Source organism: Rhinatrema bivittatum, chromosome 7 (assembly GCF_901001135.1).
Source record: "Rhinatrema bivittatum chromosome 7, aRhiBiv1.1, whole genome shotgun sequence".
NCBI classification, from domain to species: domain Eukaryota; kingdom Metazoa; phylum Chordata; class Amphibia; order Gymnophiona; family Rhinatrematidae; genus Rhinatrema; species Rhinatrema bivittatum.
In genome coordinates, this window is record NC_042621.1 from 182,571,444 (window position 1) to 182,597,532 (window position 26,089).

Below are 26,089 nucleotides of genomic sequence, written 5' to 3' on the forward strand. Positions count from 1 at the left end.
TATCAATTGATAGAACTAAGTGATTTGCTGGCTGGAAGGTCACAGTGCCTGGAGCCTTGCTCATATTATTACATTTGTCACTGATTTTTCCTGCATACTATTGGAAATACTGAAATACACCAGGCTCAGGTAACTCTGTTTCATGGGCAATATCCTGGTGGCATCACTGAAGAAATTGAAAAGCTGAAAAAAAGAAACTGCAAAATCATCTCTATTAAATCACACACCTCAATATCTCAAAAAATAAGAAACATATCTCTTGAATGAAAAAAATATTACAAAGGATCTGTAGAAAAATATATGAAAAACTGAAAACTGCGGAATCATATATAGGCTGCACACAGAATAACACAGTGCAGACAAGACAGGCACAAAGCTGGGAAAGATATTTCTGAACTAAACATCAAAAAACTTTAAACTAATAACACCCTAGTAACCACCCAATTCATGCAAGTTGCATATGTATCAAGGCAAGCCATTCTACTTAATGTTGTTATGTTACCTGTTGTATTCTCCTTTTTCCTTCTAGGTTCAATGCCTTAACTATGTACCTCTTTTGCCTGAACTCTGTATGTGGCATGGGGTCCCATCAATAGGACACAAAATCCAAGACAGCAATCGGTACAGCTCTGTAGTGTCTTGGAAATGCCTTGCTGTTACGACTTACATAAGAAAACTCAGAAAAGAGCAGAGCAACAGCTGACAAAAAGGAGCACATAGAGCAATGAGGATGGTACTTAATAGATACAACCGTTAATTCATGGAGAAACAGGCAACATAAGTAGGGCCCTTTGCCGTCTTTCAAGTGCACGACAAGTCTAGCTGTCTTCATAGCAAACTTGGCTGACTTCATTCTGAAAACCTTTAACCTTATTGGAAGGTAGATGCAGTTTCACAGACATATCAATATATCTGGAGCTAAAATGTCATTGTTTCTATTTTTTTAAAAATGAGTAATTGATTGCATTGATAACTAAAGTTAGTCCCACAGAAGAAGACTGAATTCAAACACATCAATACAAGAAAATATTAGTACACTGGGGCAATGTTTCTGGCAGCATAATACCACTACATTTTATTTACAGCTAAATTTTATCTTCCTGCTTTGGTCAGAGTCCAAATGGTTTCATATCCCCATTGGGGTTGATGGAAGAGTGTTAGTTAACACCCCTGATATTATATGAGTATTCACTCTCAGCCATAAGGCAAAGACAGATGCAGCCTCAGTTCATGGCTGAGCTCTTACACTTGATCCCAGTTAAAAGGGCTGGGAAGCCCTGATAATTGCAGCAACTCATAGTCCCATTACATACTTATTATTCTGCTTCAGTACCGAGAAAATGCACATCACCACAATTGTGGATCTTACCGCTGAGCCAGCTCTGGTTAGCAATAGCTGATACTTTGTCCATACTGGAGTCTGAAGCCCTCTTGTCTTATCATCTTCTACAAGATCCATGACAGCAGCCTAATGTATAAAGTACAAATAAAGTAATTCGCAAGATAGCACTTTCATGCAATTACTACCATTAAGCTGCATTTTAAACTTAAGGGTGAAAAATATGCATACAGTGTTTTGGAATATCTTTTCAATACAGTACACAAAACTATTTTAAATGAAATACGTTTAAAATTAAATGAGCGCAACACAGACCAAGAATCAAATTAAAGTGCTGATTTGATTCAGATGGGAAGGGCTTGCCACTTAAATCAGCTTCTGCTATAATAACCATTTGAAGAAACATTTGTAGCAACACTGCCACCAACTAAGTAAAATTTAAACTAAAATGTTCGCTTAAACCTTTTTTTTTTATGTTTATTGTTGACATTAATTAAATCCTCTTCTTTTTACTTGCTCACAGTCTTTGTCTTTGTCAGCCTAAGCCCTCGCTTTAGAAAGTGAGATCTAAGCAACCTTGCCAATCATGAGACGAGATGGGACTTAACCTCCTTTTGGCATCGCGTCCCTATGAATTGTAGAATGAAAATAAAATCTGAAACCCTATACATCTTGATATAGACTCCAGGAATACTGTCATTGCAAAAGTAACAGTCATCATTTTTTAAAAGAAATCATAAAAAACAGATTTGGTTGCACCTATAATAAAACGATGGTAAACTGTAGCCACCAGTTAAAAAAAAGAAATCTACTTGAGAAACAGTCAAAATTCTTTAGGTGACAGAAATTGCACTTAATGGCTCCATAAACTGTGCCTTAGGTCTGTCCTCCAGCTAAAGCAATACAATGTGGGCAGCTATTTACAACAAATAAAAACTGAGCAGAGCAGCAGAAGCCATGAAGGATTTTAAAATGGCAATTTTCATACTGGATGCTTGGCTTCAGAATCTGTGGGCGCCAAGGGAAAATTTGCGTATATACTTTCATTTTGAAAATTGCTTTTTTTTTCATCTGCTTTTTTTGTATCAGTAAATATTTCATGGAAAACAACGTGTAAATATGAAAATACAATCTATGCAAATTCTTTTCCAGTCCCATCCAAAACACTCTCCCGGGAACACCTCCTCTAAATACAGTGAAAAGTTCACAGGTTGTAGATCAGCACATACCTTTAGGAGAATCAGGGAAGGGTACTTTTTAGTATGGTATATAGCAAAATTGCTTACCTTGTAATAGGTGTTATCCCAGGACAGCAGGATGTAGTCCTCACATATGGGTGACGTCACTGACCGGAGCCCAGGCGAGAAAACTTTCTGTCAAAGTTTCTAGAAACTTTTGACTGGCCCCAGTGAGGCCACTGAGCATGCCCAGCATGCTATGATATTCTCTGCCACAGGTGTCTCTCTTCAGTCTAGTATGTAGCAAAAGCTTTAGCTAAAAGAATAATAAAAATAAAAAGGCCCAACTCCGCGGGGTGGCGGGTGGGTTCTGTGAGGACTACATCCTGCTGTCCTGGGATAACACCTATTACAAGGTAAGCAATTTTGCTTTATCCCAGGACAAGCAGGATGCTAGTCCTCACATATGGGTGAATAGCAAGCTAGAGGCTGAGTCATTGTGTAGTGCAATGTTTTTGTTGAATGAGTCAGCCGAAGATCACAGCAGTTTGGTTGTAGTAGGAGTTGGGTTTAAGCTGGAAACAAGTTCTTTAAGACAGATTGTCCATAGGCAGAATCTTGTCGTCCTTGCTTGTCCAAACAGTAATGAGCTGCAAATGTGTGAAGAGAACTCCATGTTGCTGCTTTACATATGTCAAGTATTGGCACTGAACGATAGTGTGCAACTGAAGTTGACATTGCCCTAACTGCATGTGCTTTTACTCGCCCTTGGAGAGGAAGGCCTGCTTTTTCATTGCAAAACTGTATGCAATCTGCTAACCAGTTGGATAGAGTATGTTTACCCACTGCTTTCCCTGGTTTGTTTGGGTCATAGGAAACAAAGAGTTGATTGGATTTTCTGTGAACTGCAGTGCGGTTTAAGTAGAAGGACAAAGTGCGCTTGCAATCTAAGGTGTGTAAGGCCCTTTCTCCTTGGTGAGCATGAGGCCTTGGAAAGAAAGTGGGTAAAACTATAGATTGGTTTAAGTGAAATTCCGTAACTACCTTAGGGAGGAATTTAGGATGAGTACGGAGAATCACTCTGTCATGTAAGAACTTAGTGTAGGGTTCATATGTGACTAGTGCTTGTAACTCACTAACCCTTCTAGCTGATGTAATGGCTATGAGGAAGATAGTTTTCCATGTAAGAAATTTCAGATCACTGGAATCAATGGGTTCAAAGGGAGAACGCATGAGTCTAGTTAGAACCAAATTTAGATCCCATTGAGTGACTGGGTGTCTAATTGGTGGTTTAAGAAGAATTAAACCTCTCATAAATCTTTTTATGAGAGGTTGTGTAGAAATAGGTGCATCTGACACCTGATTATGGTAAGCTGAAATTGCACTTAAATGTACTCTTACAGAGGAAGTCTGTAGACCAGATTCTGAAAGATGGTACAGGTAGTCCAATAAAGACTTTGTGGGGCATGTGAAAGGATTGATGTCCTTTTGCCTGCACCACAAAGTGTATCTCTTCCATTTGGAAGCGTAGTTCTTCCTTGTGGAAGGTTTACATGAAGCTATAAGAACTTGGGAAATGTTAGCTGGAAGATTGAGTGGTTGTAGGATCAAGCTTTCAACATCCAAGCTGTCAGTGATAGGGATTGAAGGTTGGGATGTCGCAACCGACCCTGATCCTGAGTTATGAGAGTGGGAGCTACTCCCAGGCGAATGGGATCCCTGACTGAGAGGTCTAGAAGTGTGGGAAACCATACTTGTCGAGGCCAATATGGGGCTATGAGTATCATTGTCCCCCTGTCCTGTTGTAGCTTCACTAGAGTTTTGGTTATGAGTGGTATCGGAGGATACGCATATGGTAGGCCTGAGTTCCAAGGGCGAGCAAAGGCGTCCTTGGATGGCCTGTTGTTCAGGTTGTATAGGCAACAGTAGTTGTCCACTTTGTGATTCAGATGTGATACAAAGAGGTCTACTGTTGGCTGTCCCCAACGTTGAAATAACCTGGTCACTACTGTGGGATCTAGTGACCATTCGTGTGGTTTGAATTGACGACTGAGTCTGTCCGCCACTACATTGTGAATGCCTGCTAGGTAAGTGGCCTTGAGAAATATGGAGTTGCTCAAGGCCCAACCCCATATCTGAGCTGCCTCTTGACAAAGGAGGTAGAAGCCTGTCCCTCCCTGTTTGTTGATGTACCACATGGCTACTGTGTTGTCTGTTTGGATCAGCACAGTCTTGTTTGTAAGGCAGTCCTTGAAGGCATGCAGAGCATACCGTATAGCTCGAAGTTCCAGAAAATTGATTTGAAATGTTGCTTCGAGCTTTGTCCATGTTCCTTGTGTTTGGAGATTCCCTATGTGAGCTCCCCAACCCAAGGTGGATGCATCTGTAGTCAGAGTTACTTGTGGGACTGGTTGTTGAAAGGGTAGGCCCTTGCACAAATTGTCCTTGTTCACCCACCACAGTAGAGAAGAACGTAGTTGGTGGGTTACTTGAATTGGAGAATAAAGTGGTTGAATGGCTTGGATCCATTGTGATCTTAAAGTCCATTGAGTTACCCTCATGGCCAGTCTTGCCATAGGAGTGACATGAACTGTGGAGGCCATGTGGCCTAGTAATGTGAGAAACTGATGAGCTGTTGCTTGTTCCTTGGAGTGAATCAAGCTTGCCAGTAGAGACAGTGTGTTTGCTCGATCCACTGGCAGAAAAGCCTTGGAGAGGTTGGTGTTTAAATCCGCTCCTATGAATTGAAGCAGGTGAGATGGAGTGAGATGGGACTTTGGATAACTGATGAGAAATCCCATGGAGTGCAGTAGAGCAATAGTTTTGTTGAGAGACTGTATTGCTCCTTGTTGAGATTGGCTTCTGATGAGCCAATCGTCCAGATATGGGAAAACATGTACACCTTGCTTGTGTAGGTGTGCTGTTATTACTGCCAGGCATTTGGTGAACACTCTGGGAGCAGAAGCTAGTCCGAATGGCAGTACTCTGTATTGGTAATGATGAATGCCCACCTTGAAGCGTAGATACTTGCGATGAGGAGGGTATATTGGTATATGGGCGTAAGCATCTTGAAGATCCAGAGAACAGAGCCAATCTCCTGTTTGAAGAAGAGGTAGCATTGTGCCTAGTGAAACCATCCTGAACCTTTCTTTCTTTAGAAATTTGTTGAGATTTCTGAGGTCGAGGATGGGTCGTAGGCCTCCAGTTTTCTTTGGAATGAGGAAATATCTGGAGTAGAATCCTCTGCCCTGCTGAGACCTGGGCACTGATTGAATGGCCCTGGCTGTCAGAAGGGTGGATAATTCTATTTGTAACTGAATTATTTGGGAATTTTGTTGTGGGTAGGAAGTTGGTGGGAATTCTGGAGGAACTGAGAGAAAATTTAGTTTGTAACCGTGAGCTACAATAGAAAGTGCCCATTGATCTGTGGTTATGTTTTCCCAATTTGATTGGAAGTAGGAAATCCTTCCTCCCACTGGTATGTGCTGTTTGGGGTTTTGGAGGGTGGGTCTGATCTCTGGATTTGTGTTCAAAAACCCGTAGCTGGACCAGTCTGTGGAGGAGGCTGAGCACGAGCTGGTCTTTGTTGTCTGGCCTGAGAGCGCTGGGTAGGCCTGGAAGGTCTAGTTCTGGTAGGTGGATTATAGTACCTTCTTGGCCTGTAGTATGGACGTCTAGGTTCCCTTCGTGGAAAATGTCTAGGGGCCTGGGTTGTTGGTTCTTGAGGCAGTTGTGATAGCTGTCTTAAGGTCTCCGTATGATCCTTAAGTTGTTGGACAGCATCCTGTACTTTCTCTCCAAACAAGTTATCCCCACGGCATGGCAGATCTACAAGCTTGTCTTGCACTTCAGGCCTGAGATCTGAAGCCTTCAACCAGGCCCATCTTCTTGCTGTAATACCGGCTGCTGCTGTTCTTGAGGCTGTATCAAAGTTGTCATAAGCAGCCCTTACCTCATGTTTCCCAGCCTCGAGGCCTTTGGTGATAATGGATTGAGCAGATTCTTGAAACTGCTCTGGGAGAGAATTTGAGAAGTGCTCCATTTGCTTCCAGAGATCCCGCTGGTACTGTGTCATGTACAGTTGGTAGCAGAGATTCTGGAAGATAAAAGTGCACCTTGGTACACCTTTTTTCCTAGGGAGTCCAGAAAACGATGATCCTTCCCTGGAGGAGCTGAAGAATGTGGACGTACCCTTTTAGATTTTTTCTGGGCAGATTCTACTACCACAGATTGATGTGGTAGCTGTGCCTTCTGAAAGCCTGGTGCCTGCTGCACTAGGTAGGTAGTGTCTAGATGCTTATTTATGCTGGAACAGTGCATGGGTGTTCCCACACTCGTTGCTGTAAATCCAACAGGACCTCATGGATGGGGATTGCCAGAACTTGTTTTGGCGGATCCACGAATTGCAGCACCTCTAATGTATGCTGTCTTGAATCATCTTCTGATGAGAGCTTGAATGGAATCGTATCCGCCATCTCTTGGACAAAACTTGAAAAAGATAAGTCCTCAGGTGGTGATCTTTTTCTTTCTTCAGGAGGTGATGGTTCGGACATGAACTCTTCAGAAGAAGTATCTGTCCCTGGATCGTCCCAAGAATCTTCTTCCTCTGGCTATTGATAAGGAGTTCTTGGGATTTTTCTTGTGAAAACACCCGAAGGCCCAGGTAATGGGTCATCGAGGGATATTGTGGGAGGAGTCACTTCCAGGGATTTTTGAGGCGCTGTGTCGACAACTTTGTGATATTTTTTGAAAAGGCGTTGAAAAAGTGCCAATTCTTGTGTATCAGTAGTGTCCTGATCAGGTATCGTCGAGGAAAGAATGGGTGCCCTCGATGAAGTTGTCGAGGGTGGTGCCCGTGGTGTCGAGTCCGTCGATGGTGGTAACATGGAAGTTAAGGGTATCGACGAAATCGCTGGAAGCTGTGCGTATATGGACGTCGATGACGTGATGATCTTTGGTGTCGACGTCGAGTCCCTGTGTCCCGTCGAGGTCAAGAATGGCCCCGGCATCAGTGTGCTCACCGGCATCGGCAAAGTTGCCGGCATCGATGAGGAAATCATCGGCATCAACAATGAAGTCGGCATTGTAAATTGTTCTTTGAAAGCCTGAGAAATCGCTTGTCGGATGAAATCGGACAATTCCGGCCACACAACCGATGGAAGCAGAGCGGTTGCGGGCGGTGGCACAGGCTGAGGTACCAGTTCCTGACAAGTTGTTTGTATGGGATCTGGTGTCATTAACGGAGTCGAGGTAGGCCGAGGCGTTGAAGACTCCAATGTGTCCTGTTCTCTAGGCCGCTTCGCTGTCGAGGGTTGCTGGGAAGCAGAGTCAGACAATGGGGGGCTTCTGTGTCGATGTTAATGTTTTGACTTCGATTTTTCGGAGGATTTTGGTGACGTCGAAGACAAGGAAAGAGAAGAATGATCCCCCGACGGTCCCGGGCGAGGTTTTTTAAGAATTACTCGCTTAGTCGCTCCAGCCGGAGATGACCTCGACGACTGCGACGGGGAAGGTATAAGTTGCAGGCTGAACAAATGTTCCATTTTTTCAAGCCTGGTTTTCCTCGACTTCGGCGTCATTTCTGCACATTGCGGACAATTTTGTACGTCATGTTTGTCACCCAAACACATCACACATTCGGTGTGCGGGTCCGTGAGTGACATTTTTCTAGCGCAAACAGGACATTTTTTAAATCCTGTGGACATTTTTTTCGAATGACGGCCGTCGATTCGACTGAGGTAAAATTTTTTTCCTACTCTCCGAAAATAAATCAAGACTGGGTTACTTACCGGCCGGTAAGGAGAGACCCCGAGAGATTTTATGAGAGAGAATATCACTTTTTTTAGACTAATAAGTCACAAGAAGAATGAGAAACAACTCAACGGCTCCGGTTCCGCGATGCTGGCTGCAGCGCGGAAAAAACGAAGACTGAAGAGAGACACCTGTGGCAGAGAATATCATAGCATGCTGGGCATGCTCAGTGGCCTCACTGGGGCCAGTCAAAAGTTTCTAGAAACTTTGACAGAAAGTTTTCCCGCCTGGGCTCCGTTCAGTGACGTCACCCATATGTGAGGACTAGCATCCTGCTTGTCCTGGGATAACACTAGTTACCTGCCTACATGGCTTTGAAATTTGCCTTCCCTCAAGCATAAAAAGGGGTTAAAAAGATGTAATATTTCCTGAAGTCGGACCTAAATTACCATACAACAGCAGGTCCCATAAGTCTACAGCAGTCCTCAGACTCAAGAGACCTACATGGCTTCAGACAGAACAACGTGTTTAGGGACCTGTGCAAGGGCCGATGATCTGAAAGTCTCAGTTTCCTTGCTGACATAAGCATTGAGTTTAAAAGTTTAACAGTGAAGAAGATATCCTTTTCAGCTTGCAGCCAGATATTAACTTTGGTTAGGACTAGAACAATCATCAGTCATGATGGGTGGGAAGCTGAGCAAGCAAGATCCCCCTCCCCTTTTTTTTTTTCTTTTTAAAGTTTACAGCTAGCAGCTCTCACCTCCCATATCCAACCAGTCACCAACATCCACACAGCTGTTAACGAACATCCAGCTTCCCGCACCCCTGACGCCACCCTGCTGCATAGACCCAATCAACGTGACGGCCTGCGGGACAGACCCGGCTGAAGGAATGCATGCGTTTCCAGTAAGATTTCTAGTCCCTACTGTACTTGCAGCGTGCCAGACTCGGCTACTAATTAATTCTATCATCAAGGCCTGTCAGATAAACCCGTTGCAACAGGAGGCAAACAGGTGTCTGGACCATTGCCACGGTGCAACACGAATTCTGCAGCAGCAGGCAGATTTGGTAGCTGTGACCACAGCTGGTAGAATCAAAAGAAAACCAGTGACCCCGCTTACAGGTCTACATGGTGCTGGTGTCAACTGCAATAGAAAGCAAGGAAGCAGACTGTTTATCACTGTTGGATGGGCTGTTCATTTTCAGATCTCATTTGTATTAGGCTATGTGAGGACTTTGTCAGCTGGTTTATTTATTTATATGTTTTATATACCGTCATTCCATGTGAAAATCATTAGTTCATAACGGTGTACAGGTTTGACATTTATAAATAATGAAAACTGAGGTAGGCATACGTACATGTAGTAAACTAGGGAAATATTTAGCGACAGAGGGTGCATCTCAAAGATAGGTACATTTAGGGAAAGACATAGCTGGGCAATAAAAGGGCCAAGGGTAGGGGGAATTGGTCAGGACGGTTCTGGTTATTGGACTCATGGCGAACTGGAGTTTTCTGTCAGACAGTAGGCATTTGTTAATAGTTAGTAAACTTTGCTAGAGTTAGTCGCTCATATAAGAACCTGACCACTTCCACTATCACAGAAGCATTAGCACATACAATTTGTTTTTGTTCTGATGGCAATGTGATAGATTTATTGGAAGACTGGAATAATCTGACACTTTAGCTCCTATAAAACTCAGTCCAACTTGAATGGTCTCCTTGGTTTTCTGAGGAACTGCATATTTTAAAACAATCAAGGAAGCAATTAGAGATGAACCACCTTAAAGCATATCACCTGGCTATTAGGGAGGTGAAGAAAGATGTATTTCTAGTAAGGATAGATATACATAGACTTAAGGAGTTGCTTTTTGTAACTCCTTCTGTACAATCTGCTCCTCATAAAACCTTTGATCAAGAAGGGATAAATTTGAGACCTGGCAATGTGCCATTCCCAAGAGTTTTTGCCAAATTCTTTGAACATAAAATTCTAAATTTAAGGAAATCATTAGAGGACAATTCCAGCTCGTAATCTATTTAATATTCAGCTGAATTCTCCAAATGTTTAAGAGCAATCACATTCTGAGCTACTAATAACTTCTTTTTAATCTGTTTCCTTAGATGAAATGAAAAGGATCTTAACGTCAGTTAACCCAAGTGATTCTTCCTTGAATCCTTTGTCTGCAAAATATGTGAAAGTAATAGTAGAAAGTTTACAAAATACACTACAAAACATCATTAACACCTCTTTGTTAGAAGGTTAGTTTCTACCCACATTTAAAAAAGCAGTGATAAGACTGATTATTAAGTAAAATAATTTAGATTCTTATGCAGGTTTGTAAATATAGACCTATTCCAACTTTATTTAGGTAAACTTATTGAGAAATTAGTACTCAGCTTGGACAATTTATTGGGGATAATAACCTTGTAGATCCCGTACAATGAGGTTTTGACCTAAATATAGTACAAAGACCACTTTAATTGGTTTGATTAACACAGTTCAAAGAAATCTGGATTTGGATGTAGATTCTGTCCTTGCTCTCCTTGATCTTAGTTCAGCGTTTGATAAGGTAGACCAGGATACTTTACTGTTTCCACTTGTTGCGTTGAGTGTTAGAAATATGGCTTATAAAGCCCATCTGTTGAATGTTGATATAACTTGATAGTACAGACAACATATTTGAATTGCTACCTATCAAGCTAGAGTTGGGAGGTAAAAAAGCAGAATATAAACCTCTGTTGAACTGTTTTTTTTTATTATATAAGTTGAGTGACTCAAATAATGTGGGAGGGATCAGTGAAGTGTGAAAGCTGAAGGATGAATATGGTGTGTATGTTAAGGTATAAGGGATAAAATAAAAATAGGGAAGATGCAAATGGTTTGAAGTGGATTGTAAATTTGTTCTTGAAAGTTGTATGCTATATGGATGATGGTTTTATTTTTCTTGTGCGTATTCTTCAATAAATACAATTTAAAAAATGGTTCCAATCGTATCTTTCGGACAGGGCCCAGATGGTTCAGCTGGGATCTAACAGTTCTGATCCATGGAACCTCCAATGTGGGGTCCCCCAAGGGTCCCTTCTTTCTTCTACGCATTTTAATATATATCTAACCTATTGTGTTCTGTGATCAGGGCTGTTGGTTTAGATTTCATTATGTATGCAGATGACATTCAGGTTTTCCTTTCCTTAGGAGAGGACCAAAGTAGTCAAATGGAGAGGATAAATATAGGATTAAGGAAAGTTCAACTGTTGAAATTAAACAAATTGAGTCTTAGGTTCTTTGGATCAGGTTTAAATGTGATTTATGCCTGAAATCTCATTAGATGAAACAGCTTTGAAGTTGATAGACAAAATAAGAACACAAGGTGTAATTGTGGACTCTCACTTAATCATTTGCTCTCAAATCAGTAAGGCTGTAAAAAACATCTTTTTTTTTCATTTACAGAAACTTTGTAATTTATGTCCTTTTTTGGATAAGGAAGATTTAATTGTGCTTACTCATGCGCTAATTTTAATAATGTTGGATTACTCTAATTCTTTGTATGTGGGTTTGCATGTTGTTCAATTCTTTCGTCTTTTGATAATCCAAAATACAGTAGCTCATCTATTACTGGCGTTTTGATCGCCTGAAGCGTTTTGATCGCCTGAAGCTGTTACACTGGTTTCTTGTCCTGTTTTATATAAAATTTAAAATGTTATTGTTGGTTTTCAAAGTGGTGCATGATTTGGCTTCTGATAAACTGATGCTAGAAGTGCCATATAAATTGAAGGTGAATACTAAAACGAAATTATTTTATATATTTATTTATTTGTTGAGTTTTATATACCGTCATTCGGTGAAGCCATCACAACGGTTTACAAGAATCTAATAGTAATTTTCTTAACAATTGTGAATTAAGGTATAACAGGATAAGTATTAAACAAAAAGTTAATCTCTTATAGTCCAGAAGAAAATCATGTGGATCCACATTATGGAATACCTTACCATCCACAATTAGAGATTCAGAGCTGGTAACCCAGTTCAGAAAGCTGTACAACTCCTGGTTGCTCAGGCCTTTATTTGAAGGATTTAGTTTTATTATTTTGCATACATTGTATTATGGTTTTATTATACATTGTTTTATTCTAGTCTGTTAAACTGTGTATGTCTTTTTTTGTGTTTTAACAATGTATGATTGTTGAATTTGCGCATCGCCCCAAGTCTTTGCAAATGGGATGATTGATAGTGGAAGAAATAAAGATGCTATTATGTTATTCTCACCGCTGCTCTCACTAATAAGGCTGTTACTCTTCTTCTCTTAGGCACAAATCATAAAGAGACCTTAAGTGAACAGTGCCCTAAGAGACCTTAGAAAAAGAATGTGTCTAAATAATGCAAGTTCTTCTGCCTATTGGAGTGTACATAATCTACAATATTAATCAAGAAACATTCTCCATTTTAATTAATACACACAGCTCTAACATGAAATGTAATTTACGGGTTTCGCATGGAAACACTAAAACATTAATAATTAAAAACCTTTGCAACATTAAGCAATAATTAATTCTGTTGCACTAAATTAAACAGAAGCAGCTACCTTCACTACCACTAAAAGCAAGAAGGGCTGACTCAGATACCATATGAACTATAAAAACATATCACATATAACAGTAAAACCAAACCACGATATGTTTTATTTTATTTTTTTTTTTTAAATAAAGACCATCATATGCTGAACCCAAACACCAAGCATTTTTGTAAGGGTCTTAAATAGTATAATCATAGGTCCGTTATCCAAATTCGGAAACTCTTATTGCTCCACATGCAACAATATCTTCACCATATACTCCTGGGGGAATTCTGCACAAAAACATTTAAAATTCTGCACACAAAAATTTAAAATTCTGTAAACTTTATATTAGGTCAAAATAACACAATATACAAGACAGTCTTTAAGTAATTTATTTAAAATGCAATACAGAAAAAAATTATTAAAGATGTAGAGTTGTAAATATTTTGAGCAAAATGTCCCTAGGAATTCACTGTAAGGGTGTCTCTTCCACCCTCTCTCTCTATTCCCCTAGCCAGTCTCCTTTCACTTTGCCCTCTCAGGCCCCAACTCCTCCTCCTGCCATATCTCTCCCCTCGCCCTCTAGGCTCAATCCCTTACACTCTAGCTCCACTCCAAGAGTTTGACCCCTCTCTCAATACTGCCCCTCACACAGGCTCCCTCTGTCCCTCTCTCTCTCTCTCACATACACATGCACACATGCTTCCTTTCTCTAGCACACACACACACACACATTCTTATACATACATAGGCGCACCGGCGCGCAAGGCCCTGCTCTTAAAATCCGCCCCATACTGAATTAGTCCAACAGATTCACTAGTCAAATGGCAGATTTGTCCAGGACAGCTTGCACAACACCCATATGCTGCATACAGTTTGGCTCTAACCAGGACTGTTTGAGGAACTTGTGCAACTGAGAGGCAATTTGAAAAATAAATGCCACAAAATAAGAGTACTTACCGGACTCTTGACATATGTATCCAATGGAAAGAGTTTTAAGATGGCTTCCAATAGCTCAGGAATACCTAGTCCTAAAAGTAATAGGAAAGAAAAACAGCAGAATATAATTGCTATTTTTATACGGCATCTTTCATACAAACACAATGTCTATTTACTTTACAGTTTCTTCTCCAATGGTTAAATATTCAGCAGAAAACATGAACAACCAGGTAGAGGTCAGAAAAGTAGACACACATTAACTGTGTCCCTTTAACTCATGACATTTCACTTTCCGGAAGATGTGAAAAGGACGAGGAGTACTGTCAGAAAGGAGATTAAGCAGACAATGGCTAGGAGCAAGAAACCAACACAAGCTCTTTTCTTGGACTGTCCTTCATTTGCTTTGATTTGACATGGCCGCTGCTGCTTTAAAATCTTCTTCATGCAACGACAGATACAATTTTTCATGTTTACCCGGCTTCTGTGACATATCAAAGAAGACAATAGAAAAGCCAGAATGGAACATCCATTGTGCTATCTAACAATACTAATAAATATCCTTATTTAATTTTTGGGTTCTTCCAAAGGTCCATATAGGTTTTCAGTATGGAAGTTTATAACTATGCTTACTTGAAATCAGTCTTTATAAGATTCAGAGACAGGTATATCTGAAACAGGAGAAGTGGGCAGATTTACCAAAAAATATAGGTAGAGAAGAAATATGATTTGGCAAGATATCCCAAGAATGGCCTGCCTGCAGAAGAAAATCCAACATCACAGGATTTTCCCAACAGCTGCAGCAGCATAGAGGTTTCCACAGCTTTCAAGTGACTAAAATCTTTGGAAACCACTTTACTACTGCTGATGCTGCTGCTACTACGGAGAGCAGAACAAAGTTGGCACTGCCAGTTAGCGACGTGCTGTCCTTTAAAATATTTCCTATATTGTTTCATATTGTTTTCTAAATCAAACAAACAACAAAAAATATTTTGTTTATTGTTGTTTGTGGTCTTATGTGTGCTATCTGCATATAGTGTGCGCTAAAATATTTCCGTGTACATTATTTGCAAATAGCGAACACTAAAACATTTAGAGGGCAATATTGAAAGCCATTTCCATCCATAACAAAATCATTTCACCCATGGAAATAGGGGCTTTGAATACAGCCCAGTCTGGCTGAGAATTAAAGTATGTACATTGTTCAACAACATGCAGACTCTGGAGATAATCCCGAGGGTGATAATCCCGAGGGCAGCGAGAGGAACAGCATGTGTAACTTTGATATTCAAACCTATGCGAGATGTTTCCAACCATAAAATTACCCACAGAGGTAACAAGCACAAATATCCGTGGGTCATTTTTCCAGTGGCAATAATCAAAGTAATACCACCCGCATAAATTTACTTTAGCGGTGTAAACTCTTGGGTAGAAAGTATCTGCGTGCTTTCCACAATGTAGGCAGTTTGATTATTGCTCCTTTATTTGCAAATACTGCACACTAAAAGCAAAAAATGAAATAGAAATGAAAACTTACATTTTAGAAAACACAACATAAACAAAATGAAATATTTCTGCACACACATCTCTGCTGCCAGCAGCTTCAAACCCCCGACAGACCCCAAAGCTTGCAAAATAATAATCTCTGAAAAATCTAAGCCCGAGCTGTAATGAACTTTTTTTTTTTTAATTTAGATCTAACTCACACCTTTTCATTGCTTCCTGAAACTGAGTAACATTCCATTAGTCAGTATTTCCCTGTCCCCTGAGGATTTATAATGTAAAGTTATATTTGAGGAAATGGAGGGTGACGTGACTTGCCCAAGGCCACAAGCAGCTTCCGTGGAATTTGGACCCTGGCTTCCCCTGGTTCTCAGCAGCAAGCTAAGCCTCATGTCAATATTAAAATAAAACTAAAAATCAAATTTGTTGAAACCTCCCTCCCAAAAGAAATGGAGATTAAAGAGCATGCTACCATTTAAGTAAACTGCAGCAGAGAGAAAAAAAAAAAAGAGGACAATGCAGCTATGTAACATGAGCCGCCAGCCCAGGAAACCCAGAATGAGACTGAAAAGTTTGCCAGACCTCTTACTGAGGAACATGTACACATGGTCATACACATACCAACACAACCTGGGAATTTTCAAAATGCATTTATGCAAATAAGTTCACTTTGAAAATTTTGATTAAAGTCTGCATGTACTTTTGTACTCGCAGAATTCAGCCCTACGCAGGTTGTTGAAAATTATATTCTTTGAGGTCCATATTCAGTATAAGTCGGTGAGCAGACAAATAATTTGGTTTAAGTTAGCAGTCTAACTTGTCCCAGATATTCGGGGTCTACGGCCGATTCCCAACCCCCTCTCCATTATATCAACTGGCCCTGCCGAGCTGAGCAGCCTTCTCCCCCACACCCCCACCAAAGACTTAAAAAAAATATTTCAGGGTTGCAGATCAGCCCCCCTACTCTCTTCCCTCCCTGTTTTTTTAAAGGCCTCCTCCTCACCCTCTACCTCAAGAACTTGTCCCCCTCACCCCTTTAGAACCAGAAAACCCCTGCTTGGAGAGAGGTATCTCTTACTCACTCCTAATAGCTGCTCTGACAAGAGACACGCTGAAAGTATAAGCTGTGAGTAGCTTATGCTTCCAGCGACTCTCTTGTCAGAGAAGTGCTAGAAGCACCGGGAATGGGTAAAAGATACCTCACTTCTAGCAAGGGTTTCCTGAGTCTTGGGAGGTGTGTCTTCTGTCCTTGCTGCACATTTCCCATGTGCAACTACACTGATTGCTTAACTCAATTTTTACTTTGCAGACAAAGGAGGTCACTTCTTCAACTCCAAACTTTATTAAAAAGTAAAACAGGTAAACAGAGTCTTATTGTGAATAAACTGGAGAAAACAGCAACCAAAGCTGTCTGGGTCACAGAAAATAAAGTCAGGTAAAAAGAGGATTGTTCTGCAGGACTAAGGCAGAATAGCTGCTGAAACATACAGGCTGAGCAGAGGTAATGAACACATAAGGATAAACAGCCAGGATATCTTGCTTCCAAGTTAGAGGTTAACCCGTCAAAGCCAACTGCACAGAATACAGCAGTTGAAAGTATAATAATAACAAAGAAACTTTATGCAGAATAAAACCACGAACACAGCATTAGCAAACAGAAACAGATATGCTGCTGTGGAAGGAGGGCTCTGTGGAAGCAGGACTCTGTGAGAGCAGGACAATAGTAAACAAACACAAAACACCTGTGGAGACAGGACAGGGGATGGGAGGTTTTGAGTTCTTGAGGTTGCAGGTGGTAGAAGGTGAAAGGGCACCTTTAAAAAGACTATACATGGGGGGGGGGTTCCAATCTGCAACCCTGTAATATTTTTAAGTGTTCGGTGGGAAGTTTTGGGCTGTTTGGCCTGGCAGGCTCAGTTAAGAAATATTGGGGATAGGGGAGTGCCACAGGTACAAAAGGCACTTTTTTATTTTTGCTTTACAGAACCACTCAACCAGATATTTTTTGAAGATATTTAGTTATTTAATGAGTATTTAACTCATGCCTTTTCAATGTAGCTCAAGGCAAGTTACATTAGGGTAGAGCAGGTATTTTCCCTGTGCCCAGGGGGCTCACAATCTTATAACCAGATTCATCAAAGTATTTTCCCATAGACACAGAATGGGAGAAAACCTTAAAAAAAATCAGGCAGTAAGTTTGTACTTGAGGCAATAGAAGTTGAAATGATTTATCCAAGGTCTCAAGGAGTGGAAGTGGGATTTGAAACCTGCCTTTCCTGATTTGCAGCATATTATTCTAACCACTAGGCTACTCCTCTACTCCTGTGTATGGAAACCTTGGAAGTATTTAAATGTTTCTTTCATATTTCCCCCTTTCCTCCAGCATATACAGGTTTAGATCTTTAAGTTTGCCCCCATATACTTTAGATTGAAGAAGATCACTGACCATTTTAGTAGCTACCTTCTGGACCAACTCCAACCAGGTGCGGTCTCCAGAACTATACACAGTATTCCAAATGTGGCCTAACTAGGGTCTTTTACAGGAGCATACACCTCTTTTTTTTTTCTGCTGACCATTCTTCTCCCTACATTTCTGTTTTTGGCTGTCATCTTATTTATTTATTTATTTATTAAAAATATTTATAATTCTGCTTTTATCGAGATAACATGCTAAGCGGATTACAATAATTAAAAAACAGAAAAAGATGCCAGGAGATCCAAGATGGCAGCATTTGGCTCACCCTTGGGCTGATTGCCTCAATTTTTTCGCTCTTAGCTTCTTTTCTTTTACCAGTTATGGGTCGTAAGAGGAAGCCTAAGTCTGGACTTCTCCCCGTAGCCCATTCGAAGCCTCCTCTAACGGGCACGATGAATGCCAACATTGTCAGCAACCGATCCATGCGAGGGATTCAGCCGAAGGAGAGTGAAGGAGGGGAATTTGAACTCCCTTCTCTCTCAAGCTCACTATCACCGTTCAGCCTGACACAGAGAACACCACCCGGCAACTCTGCCGCCACTAGAGCCTCTCGAGCGCCACCGGGTATGTCAGCAGATAAAGCAGTCGGGCCGATGTCACCCACGAGGATTGGAGCAGAAGGCCCTGCAACAGCAAGTCTTGCAAGTGTTTCAGGACTAACGGGTGAAGAAATGGTTGGAGGTGGGAGATGGGAAGAGACGGAGCTTCTGACGGCAGTGAACTGTGTGAGTTTCAATTACTTTCTCAGTCGTCATTCTCGGTAAGGAGAACTTTTATTTCTTTGGAAGCAATTTGGGACGCCATTGTGGACCTTGGTAATTCAATATCTCAGCAATTGTCTCCTCTAGTTGAGAACTGTAATAGCTTGGAAAGGCAAGTTCAGGGCTTAACAAATACCACAACAGATTTGCATCAACAACTTGTATCTGTTCAATCAGATATAAATGCTGTTAAAACAACTCAAGAGCCTATTATCAAAGAAAAGTTAACCCTTGCCTTGAAAATGGAAAATTTTGAACATATTGTTAGAAGTAAGAACCTCAGGTTTGTAAACTTTCCCAAATTGCCTTTGGTGTCTCCTAGAGAGATGTTTAGGAGGTACCTTATTGAGATTCTTCATGCTCCTGAGAACGCTATTCCTCCAGTCTCAAAGATATTCTATTTGCCATCTTTTAAGAGGAGTTCAGATGAAGTACAAAGAGATGCACAAGTGCTTTTGGAGCCTTCTAATGGTGCTATATTAGATGTATCTACTTTGCTTGAAACTTTGGATTCAGAATTGGCTGCCCCGGCTACACTCACAGTTACCTTTGTCCTTGAACCTGAAAAAGACTGGCTATTAAAATTATTTTTTCAGCATAGATCTGAAATTTTCCTGCAACTCAAAGTGAAGGTGTTTCCTGATGTCTCTAAACAGACTCAGAAAAAATGCAAACAATTTCTTCTTATGCATTCCCGGGTTCAACAAGTGGGGGGTGTTTTCTTTCTTAAGTTCCCCTGTAAAAGTTTGATTAATTATCAAAATAATTCCTACATTTTCTTTGACCTTCCGCAATTGACCCAATTCTTGAGTGATAAAATACCAGTTGCCGGTTCCTCCAGAAGCCCCCAGCCTTGACTCTAGCTATCCAGATCTCTGATATGTTGCAAGCTTGTTTAAATATTGCTTTTCTTTTCTTTGTAATGTATTAATATACCTCGAGTTGTGGATTGGATCTCCCCTTTTTGAGGACTTTGGTAAATTGAAAAGGCTGTGTATTGATTACTTCTTTTTTTCTTATCTATTTGTATCTAATTTTAATTTCCTATTTTTTCCTTCAAGATGTAATATCTTGTTTATTTTTGAAAATGTATGAATAAAAAATTAAAAAAAAACAGAAATATATATACAGATCATATTCAAAATAAAATGACAATAAATACAAGACAATTAAAAGCAATTTAAATAATAGAAATTGAATAAAAACATTAAAAAATAATTCTTATTGAGCAACATTAAATATTAGGTATTAAAATTCAATCCATTTGAAAGGCCTGCCTAAAAAAGTACGCTTACACTTGTTTTCTGAAAATGCCAATATCTTTGGCAACAAGTAGTGCATTCCAAAGGCTGGGCCCCGCTACAGAGAATGACATTTGACAATTCTCCTTTAAATGGGCGGTCTTAATGGAAGGAACTAGAAATAAGTTCTGATCCAAAGAAGGAAACAATCTATTTAGAGCATAAGATTGCAACAGGCTTGTCAATTAACTTGGGCCATTCATATGCAATGCTCTAAAAATTAATACTGCAATTTTAAATTTAATCCTGTATTCAACAGGTAACCAATGGAGTTTTGGTGAAATATGTTCATATATTTGAGTGGCCTTTATTAATTGTGCAGCAGAGCTCTGCAAAACTTGAATTGCCCGAAAAGAAGTTGATGGTAACCCTAAAAAAACAGAATTACAGTAGTCAACATTACATAAAACAAATGCCTGCACAACAGACCGAAATTCATTTACTTCTAAGATATATTTCAAATGTCTCAGAAGGCAGAGTTTGAAATATCCAAATTTTAGTATTTGGACAATATGATCTTTGAAACTCCACCTACTATCAAATAATACACCAAGGGGCGGATTTTCAGAGCTCTGCTCACCTAAATCCGCCCAAAACCAGGCGGATTTAGGCGAGCAGGGCCCTGCGCGCCGGTGAGCCTATTTTACATAGGCCTACCGGCGCGCGCAGAGCCCCGGGACTCGCGTAAGTCCCGGGGTTCTCCGAGGGGGGCGTGTCGGGGGCGTGCCGGGGGGCGGGGCCGGTCGTCACGGCGTTTAGGGGGCGTGTCGGCAGCGTTTTGGGGGCGGGTACGGGGGCGTGGCTATGGCCCGGGGCGGTCCGGGGGCGTGGCCACGCCCTCCGTACCCGCCCCAGGTCGCGTCCCGGCGCGCAACAGGCCTGCTGGCGCGCGGGGATTTACTTCTCCCTCCGGGAGGCGTAAATCCCCGGAGAAAGGTAAGGAGGGGGGTGTAGACAGGGCCGGGCGGGTGGGTTAGGTAGAGGAAGGGAGGGGAAAGTGAGGGGAGGGCGTTAGAGGATTCCCTCCAAGGCCGCTCCGATTTCGGAGCGGCCTTGGAGGGAACGGGGGTAGGCTGCGCGGCTCGGCGCGCGCCGGCTATACAAAATCGATAGCCTTGCGCGCGCCGATCCAGGTTTTTAGTGGATACGCACGGCTCCGCGCGTATCTACTAAAATCCAGCGTACTTTTGCTGGCGCCTGATGCGCCAGCAAAAGTACGCCTATTCGCGTTTTTTGAAAATCTACCCCCAAGATTTCATACAAAGTTTTTGAATGGAACAGTGGACCCCAAAATCGCAAGCGAACTGATTTGATACCTGGATAAAAACTCACGTTCACGTGTGAAACAGATGACCTCAGTTTTATCTATATTGAGGATCAAATGGTTTTGTATCATGCAATGCAAGCAAGCGGAGAAACGTTCCACACTCAGTAAATAATCAAAATAGCAAGGAGAGTGTAGAGCAAGTAATAGTCCTTCCACAAATTCAAGAATATTTCAATTCTTTATTCCAATTGTCCCTAATTTTAAATAAATTACTTTGGATATGTCTAAACAGAGGAGCTGTCAATGGAATAAAGAATTGAAATATTCTTGAATTGTGTAAGGACTATTACCTACTCTACACTCTCCTTGCTATTTTGTATCATCCAATCAATCTCCTGAATACACACAGAAATCCGATTCAGGATCAAATGTGAAAGCTGCAGATCATCTACATACATTCTAAATGGAATTCCAAGCTTATCCAGGACTGAGCAATAAGGATGTGCCAACCAAAAAAAATATTTTTGGTTCATTCATTCATTTCATTGGGACCCATATTTGTTTCATTAGTTTCAAAACGAAAAAAAAATGTTCATTTATTTGTTTCATTAGTTTAATTCGTTTTCCATTAAAACATATGGGAGAACTATTACAGTCTATAATAGGCTCTAGAATAGTAAATTTCATATCAATTTTAATGAAACTTGGGAGAAGAAATCATCAAAAGGGGGAAAGAGTCACACGGTACTTTAGAACAGTGGTTCTCAACCTTTTTCCCATCGTGACACACCTGACAGGCCACGTGCACATGTGTGACACACTGCACATTACAATTCATGGCGGAAATAAAAAGTAAAGGTTTGGTAATTATTTTTGTTGTTTAAAATGACACAAGGAAAAGATACATATTCTGTCTGAACAGAAATTGCATAAATAGTAAACATCCCACACCAAAACAGCACCAATTTCCAGCACTTAAACAGTAACCACCTTACCTAAGAAAAGGCAACACTGAAATATTACACCAGGCCTTAAGACACCAATACATCTCCTATTAGGAAAAAGGACCAAATCAGGCTGCTATAGAGCCCTACACAGAAACTACACGCCAGCAGAAAACCTCACCTAAATCACATGTGCTGACCCTCACCTAACAAAGAATAAAGAGATCAAAACACATAACTAGAAGCATGCAGACAAAACTGAATTGGAAACTGCAACAAGCCAGAGTCTCTGTATGCAGTGTAATAAAGGAAAAAAGAAACATCACCCATCCTTATAAAACAAATCAAGAAATATAAAATTAGTAGCAGTAAAGCCATACTAACAAAAAGAACAGATTATTTCGAAACAGCTGATGAGTGGAATATCCAATAATTAAAAACTCATATAAAAAATTTCTAGATACCAATAAAATATTTCAAAATAGCAGACTCAAAGACCCAGTAATGAAAAATAAGGATACAAAAATGTTTTTGCTCTGCATACCTGGAAACGTTTGATATCCAGGTGTCCTGAGATTGTTTTGAATTAGCAGGAGGAGGGGTGGTTTGCTTGGAACTTTCTCCTCTCTCTGTCACATACCAGCGCTCTCTCTCACACTGGCTCTCAATTACACACCTATACACACATGCTGTCAGTCACTCACATATACACATGCTTTTTTTCTCACTTACATAGGCTCTTAATTACACATTTACACACATGCTGTCTATCTTTTCATGCTTACACACTCACATACATGCTGTCTTTTTCTCTCACACACAGACTCTCATTCACATGCTTAAAAACATGCTCTTTCTCTCATTTACACACAGGCTCTCAATCACATACTCGCATGCTCCCTCACCTAACCCAGCTCTCAATCACACACAGACACACATGCTCTCTCTCTTACTTATACACACAGGCTCTTAATCATACATACACATGATCTCTCTCACACACAAAGGATCTCAATCATACACACATACTCTTTCACACAAACAGGTTTTCAATCACAAACTTACACATACAGGTTCCCGATCGTAAACTTACATTCATGCTCTCTCTGTCACTCACAGGCAGGCTCTCAATCACAGACATATTCTCTTTCATATATACAGGCTCTCAATCACTCACACATACATGCTATCTCACTCACACACATACACACATGCTTGCTTGCTTATTCACTCTCTCTCCCTCCCTCCCCAGAACTAGCGGCAGCAGCAGCCTCCTCCCAACCCTAACCTCCTTCATTTTCTGCCCTCGCGGAGGAGGAGTCCCATCGGCCGCGAGGGTTGACGTTCTTCTTCCTTTTTCTGCGCGCCGCGCTGCTCATTCCTCCGGCCGCGCCTCTCTTCTGTTCTTCGGGCCGATGCTGACCACACTAGCGTGGTCTCTTCTTCCCGCGCACGCAACCGATGCTCACCACTTCCTCTTCCGGGCCGCGGGGGGGGGGGGGGGCGGGAAGAAGAGACCATGCCGATGCCGCTGACTCCAGCTGTCCTGCTGTGTTCCGCCTGGGCTAACAGCATTTTAAGCCCGGGCGGAGGAGGACTGGGGAGCAGCTGGGTCAATGGAGGACCAGGAAGTGTGGCGACACACCTGCGTGTTCTTGGCGACACACTGGTGTGTTGCGACACACCGGTTGAGAACCACTGCTTTAGAAAATGGCAAAGTGTCATCAAAAAAGTGGCATAAAGTAGCCTAAGGTTCTGCAAAGAGGTACAAGGATTATGGGATTGGCAGGAGATCTCTAATGCAATTTAAGTAAAACAAAGAAGCAGTAAGAGGAGGAAGAACACATCAAGGTTTAGAAAGAGGATGGCTGCCCAATAATAGTGTCATGAACAGCTGATAGCAGCACAAGAGGCAAAGTGGCATCAAAAGTGGCATCAAGACCCTAAGACAACAGGAAGGGGGAATGAAGCAGAAAATGTAGCAGAACAAATCCCAAGGTACAGATAAAGGGACCAAGAATCAGAGTGGTATCAAGATAAAGAATTCAAAAACATGGGAGAGGTGCACAGCAGCACCCCAGATTGGCAGGAAGTCCTCAAAGTGCAGGAGCTGGAGTATGCCAGGAAGATACGGGCAGAAATAAGAACATAAAGGAGTAAAATCTGTGCATGGCAGGAAGGCTGAGCAGCACAAGGATCTGGAGGTGTAGGATGAGGGGCATAGCATTAAGCCAGAGCGGCATGGGAGATACCAGGCATTCTGTTTACTCACCCGCTAAAGTTTAGCCCCGTCCTTGAAAGATGTCCACCGATGGACTTTTTTTGTCAGGTAATTTTCGTACACACAAATTTATGCAGTCAGCAGGGGTAAAATTTCACAACTTGGCTTTGTTCATACAACTTCCAAAGTTCTGCACACGAAGCCTTTGAATACCATTCTCAAAAGGTTTTTAACACTGCAAAAATCACTCAGCTTTGCATCAGAGATTTCCCATTGAACATAGTGGAAGTATTTTCATTGTTAAATATGGAAGCAATTTGTTTCAATGGAGCAAAATTTTAATTAAGCTCCCCTTCTGTTTTTTATTTCATTCTAAAGTGTTGGCTCTGGAAGTTTCTTTAGCTTAGCTCTAAAATAGTTTGCTGGCAGATGGCAACTATGACAAAAAAAATCTACTATCTTAGTGTCTTTACTAATAAGCAAATATCAACTGTATCAAATTTATTTTGTACACTTCATTCCAGGTTCGTCTTCTGATTTTGTTCTTATAATGCAGTGCCAACACGGCTCTTTGCAAGAGAAAATAAATAGGTCAATCTATTCCTCCAGTACACATAGCTTGCACCTCTTGACATAGCAGTTCCATAATTAACTGGATCTGAGAATATCAAACAATGACTGCAATTATCCTACAAGACACAACTGCCAGCCCCTTGAGTATAAAATGGCCTTTTCACAGCAGTTTGACCAGTTTTACCTCCATTAAGCTCGAAATTCTGACAATATGTAATTTCTCTTTGTATTTTAGAAACTAAATGTAAAACACAAGACTGTGTGATTAACAGAAACCTTAAACAAGAACTTACCATCTGCTCTCACTTGCACCGGTCCACTACGGCATACAGAGAAAGCCGGAAAATTGGCATCTGCAAGTACTAAGAGAATATGCTATGAGTATCTGAACCACATGGTGCAGAATCATATGCAGCAAATTTAAAAATCTACATCAAGAAATACAGACACACTTTTATGTTTATTTGTCCAGTAATGCTCCTGAACTCAGGCACCAAAAAGAGGAAAAGATGTGCACAGATCACATGATCAAATTCTGCTACATTCAAAGTGTTAACAGTTTTCGTGGTCCTTTCTTAAAATTTGAATGATTTTAATGTGTTAGCTTCTATTTAATAGGTTGTTTTTTTTCCCCTCGTTATTGCTCTCTCTATATAATCTGGGCACTTTCTTCCCTTCCTGGCCATGCCACGGAACTACAACTGTTTTGACAACACAAGCTGACAATCTAACAAGCCGATGCAATAACAATCGCACAAAACAGTTTCCAAAATCGGGGCACTTTTTTCACCGCGCGCAGATCCCCCTTTCCTGGGCTCCCGATGCCATACACAAATGAGCTGCCAGGCTAAAAAGGACATACTAGGGATAAATTGTACATCCCTAGCACGTCCATGGCATCGGGCACCCAGGAGATGTGTCTGTGCGCCAGTTAGGAAAACGGACGCTCCATTAGCGAGCACCCATTTTCCTAACCAGTGGCTGTGCATGGGTTAGGAAACGGATGCTCATATATGGAGCGTCCGATTCCCTAACCTGACCGCTGTCAAGATTTATTTTTTTTCACGCTGCTTCCTGCGGTTCCTTCTTAGTATTGGGACGATACTAGGTAGGAGTAACCACGGAAAAGCTGTATTTTTGGCTTTTTTGTGGCAGCTTGGAGGGCATGAAGATTTAATACCAGCTCCAGGCTGGCGTTAAGTTTTGCATGTTAAAACATGAGCATCGGTCGCACGGTGATTTTTTGCATCGGGGGTAATAGTTAAAAGCTCATTTACATCACATTTAC

At 41.2% G+C, this 26,089-nt stretch overlaps 1 protein-coding gene across 2 annotated transcripts in view; it reads right to left on the reverse strand.

Moving 5' to 3' along the window:
* Window positions 1–26,089, reverse strand: part of FUOM (fucose mutarotase) — a 145,079-nt gene that overhangs the window by 85,238 nt on the left and 33,752 nt on the right. Inside the window, exons 2-4 of one of the 2 annotated variants that reach the window (XM_029609596.1) lie at window positions 25,095–25,163; window positions 13,780–13,850; window positions 1,370–1,468 (exon numbers count right to left, since the gene is read on the reverse strand). In XM_029609596.1, the coding sequence (XP_029465456.1) occupies window positions 1,370–1,468; window positions 13,780–13,850; window positions 25,095–25,163 (239 nt within the window). The remainder of the gene's footprint in view (window positions 1–1,369; window positions 1,469–13,779; window positions 13,851–25,094; window positions 25,164–26,089) is intronic. The other variant, XM_029609597.1, reaches the window with a different exon arrangement.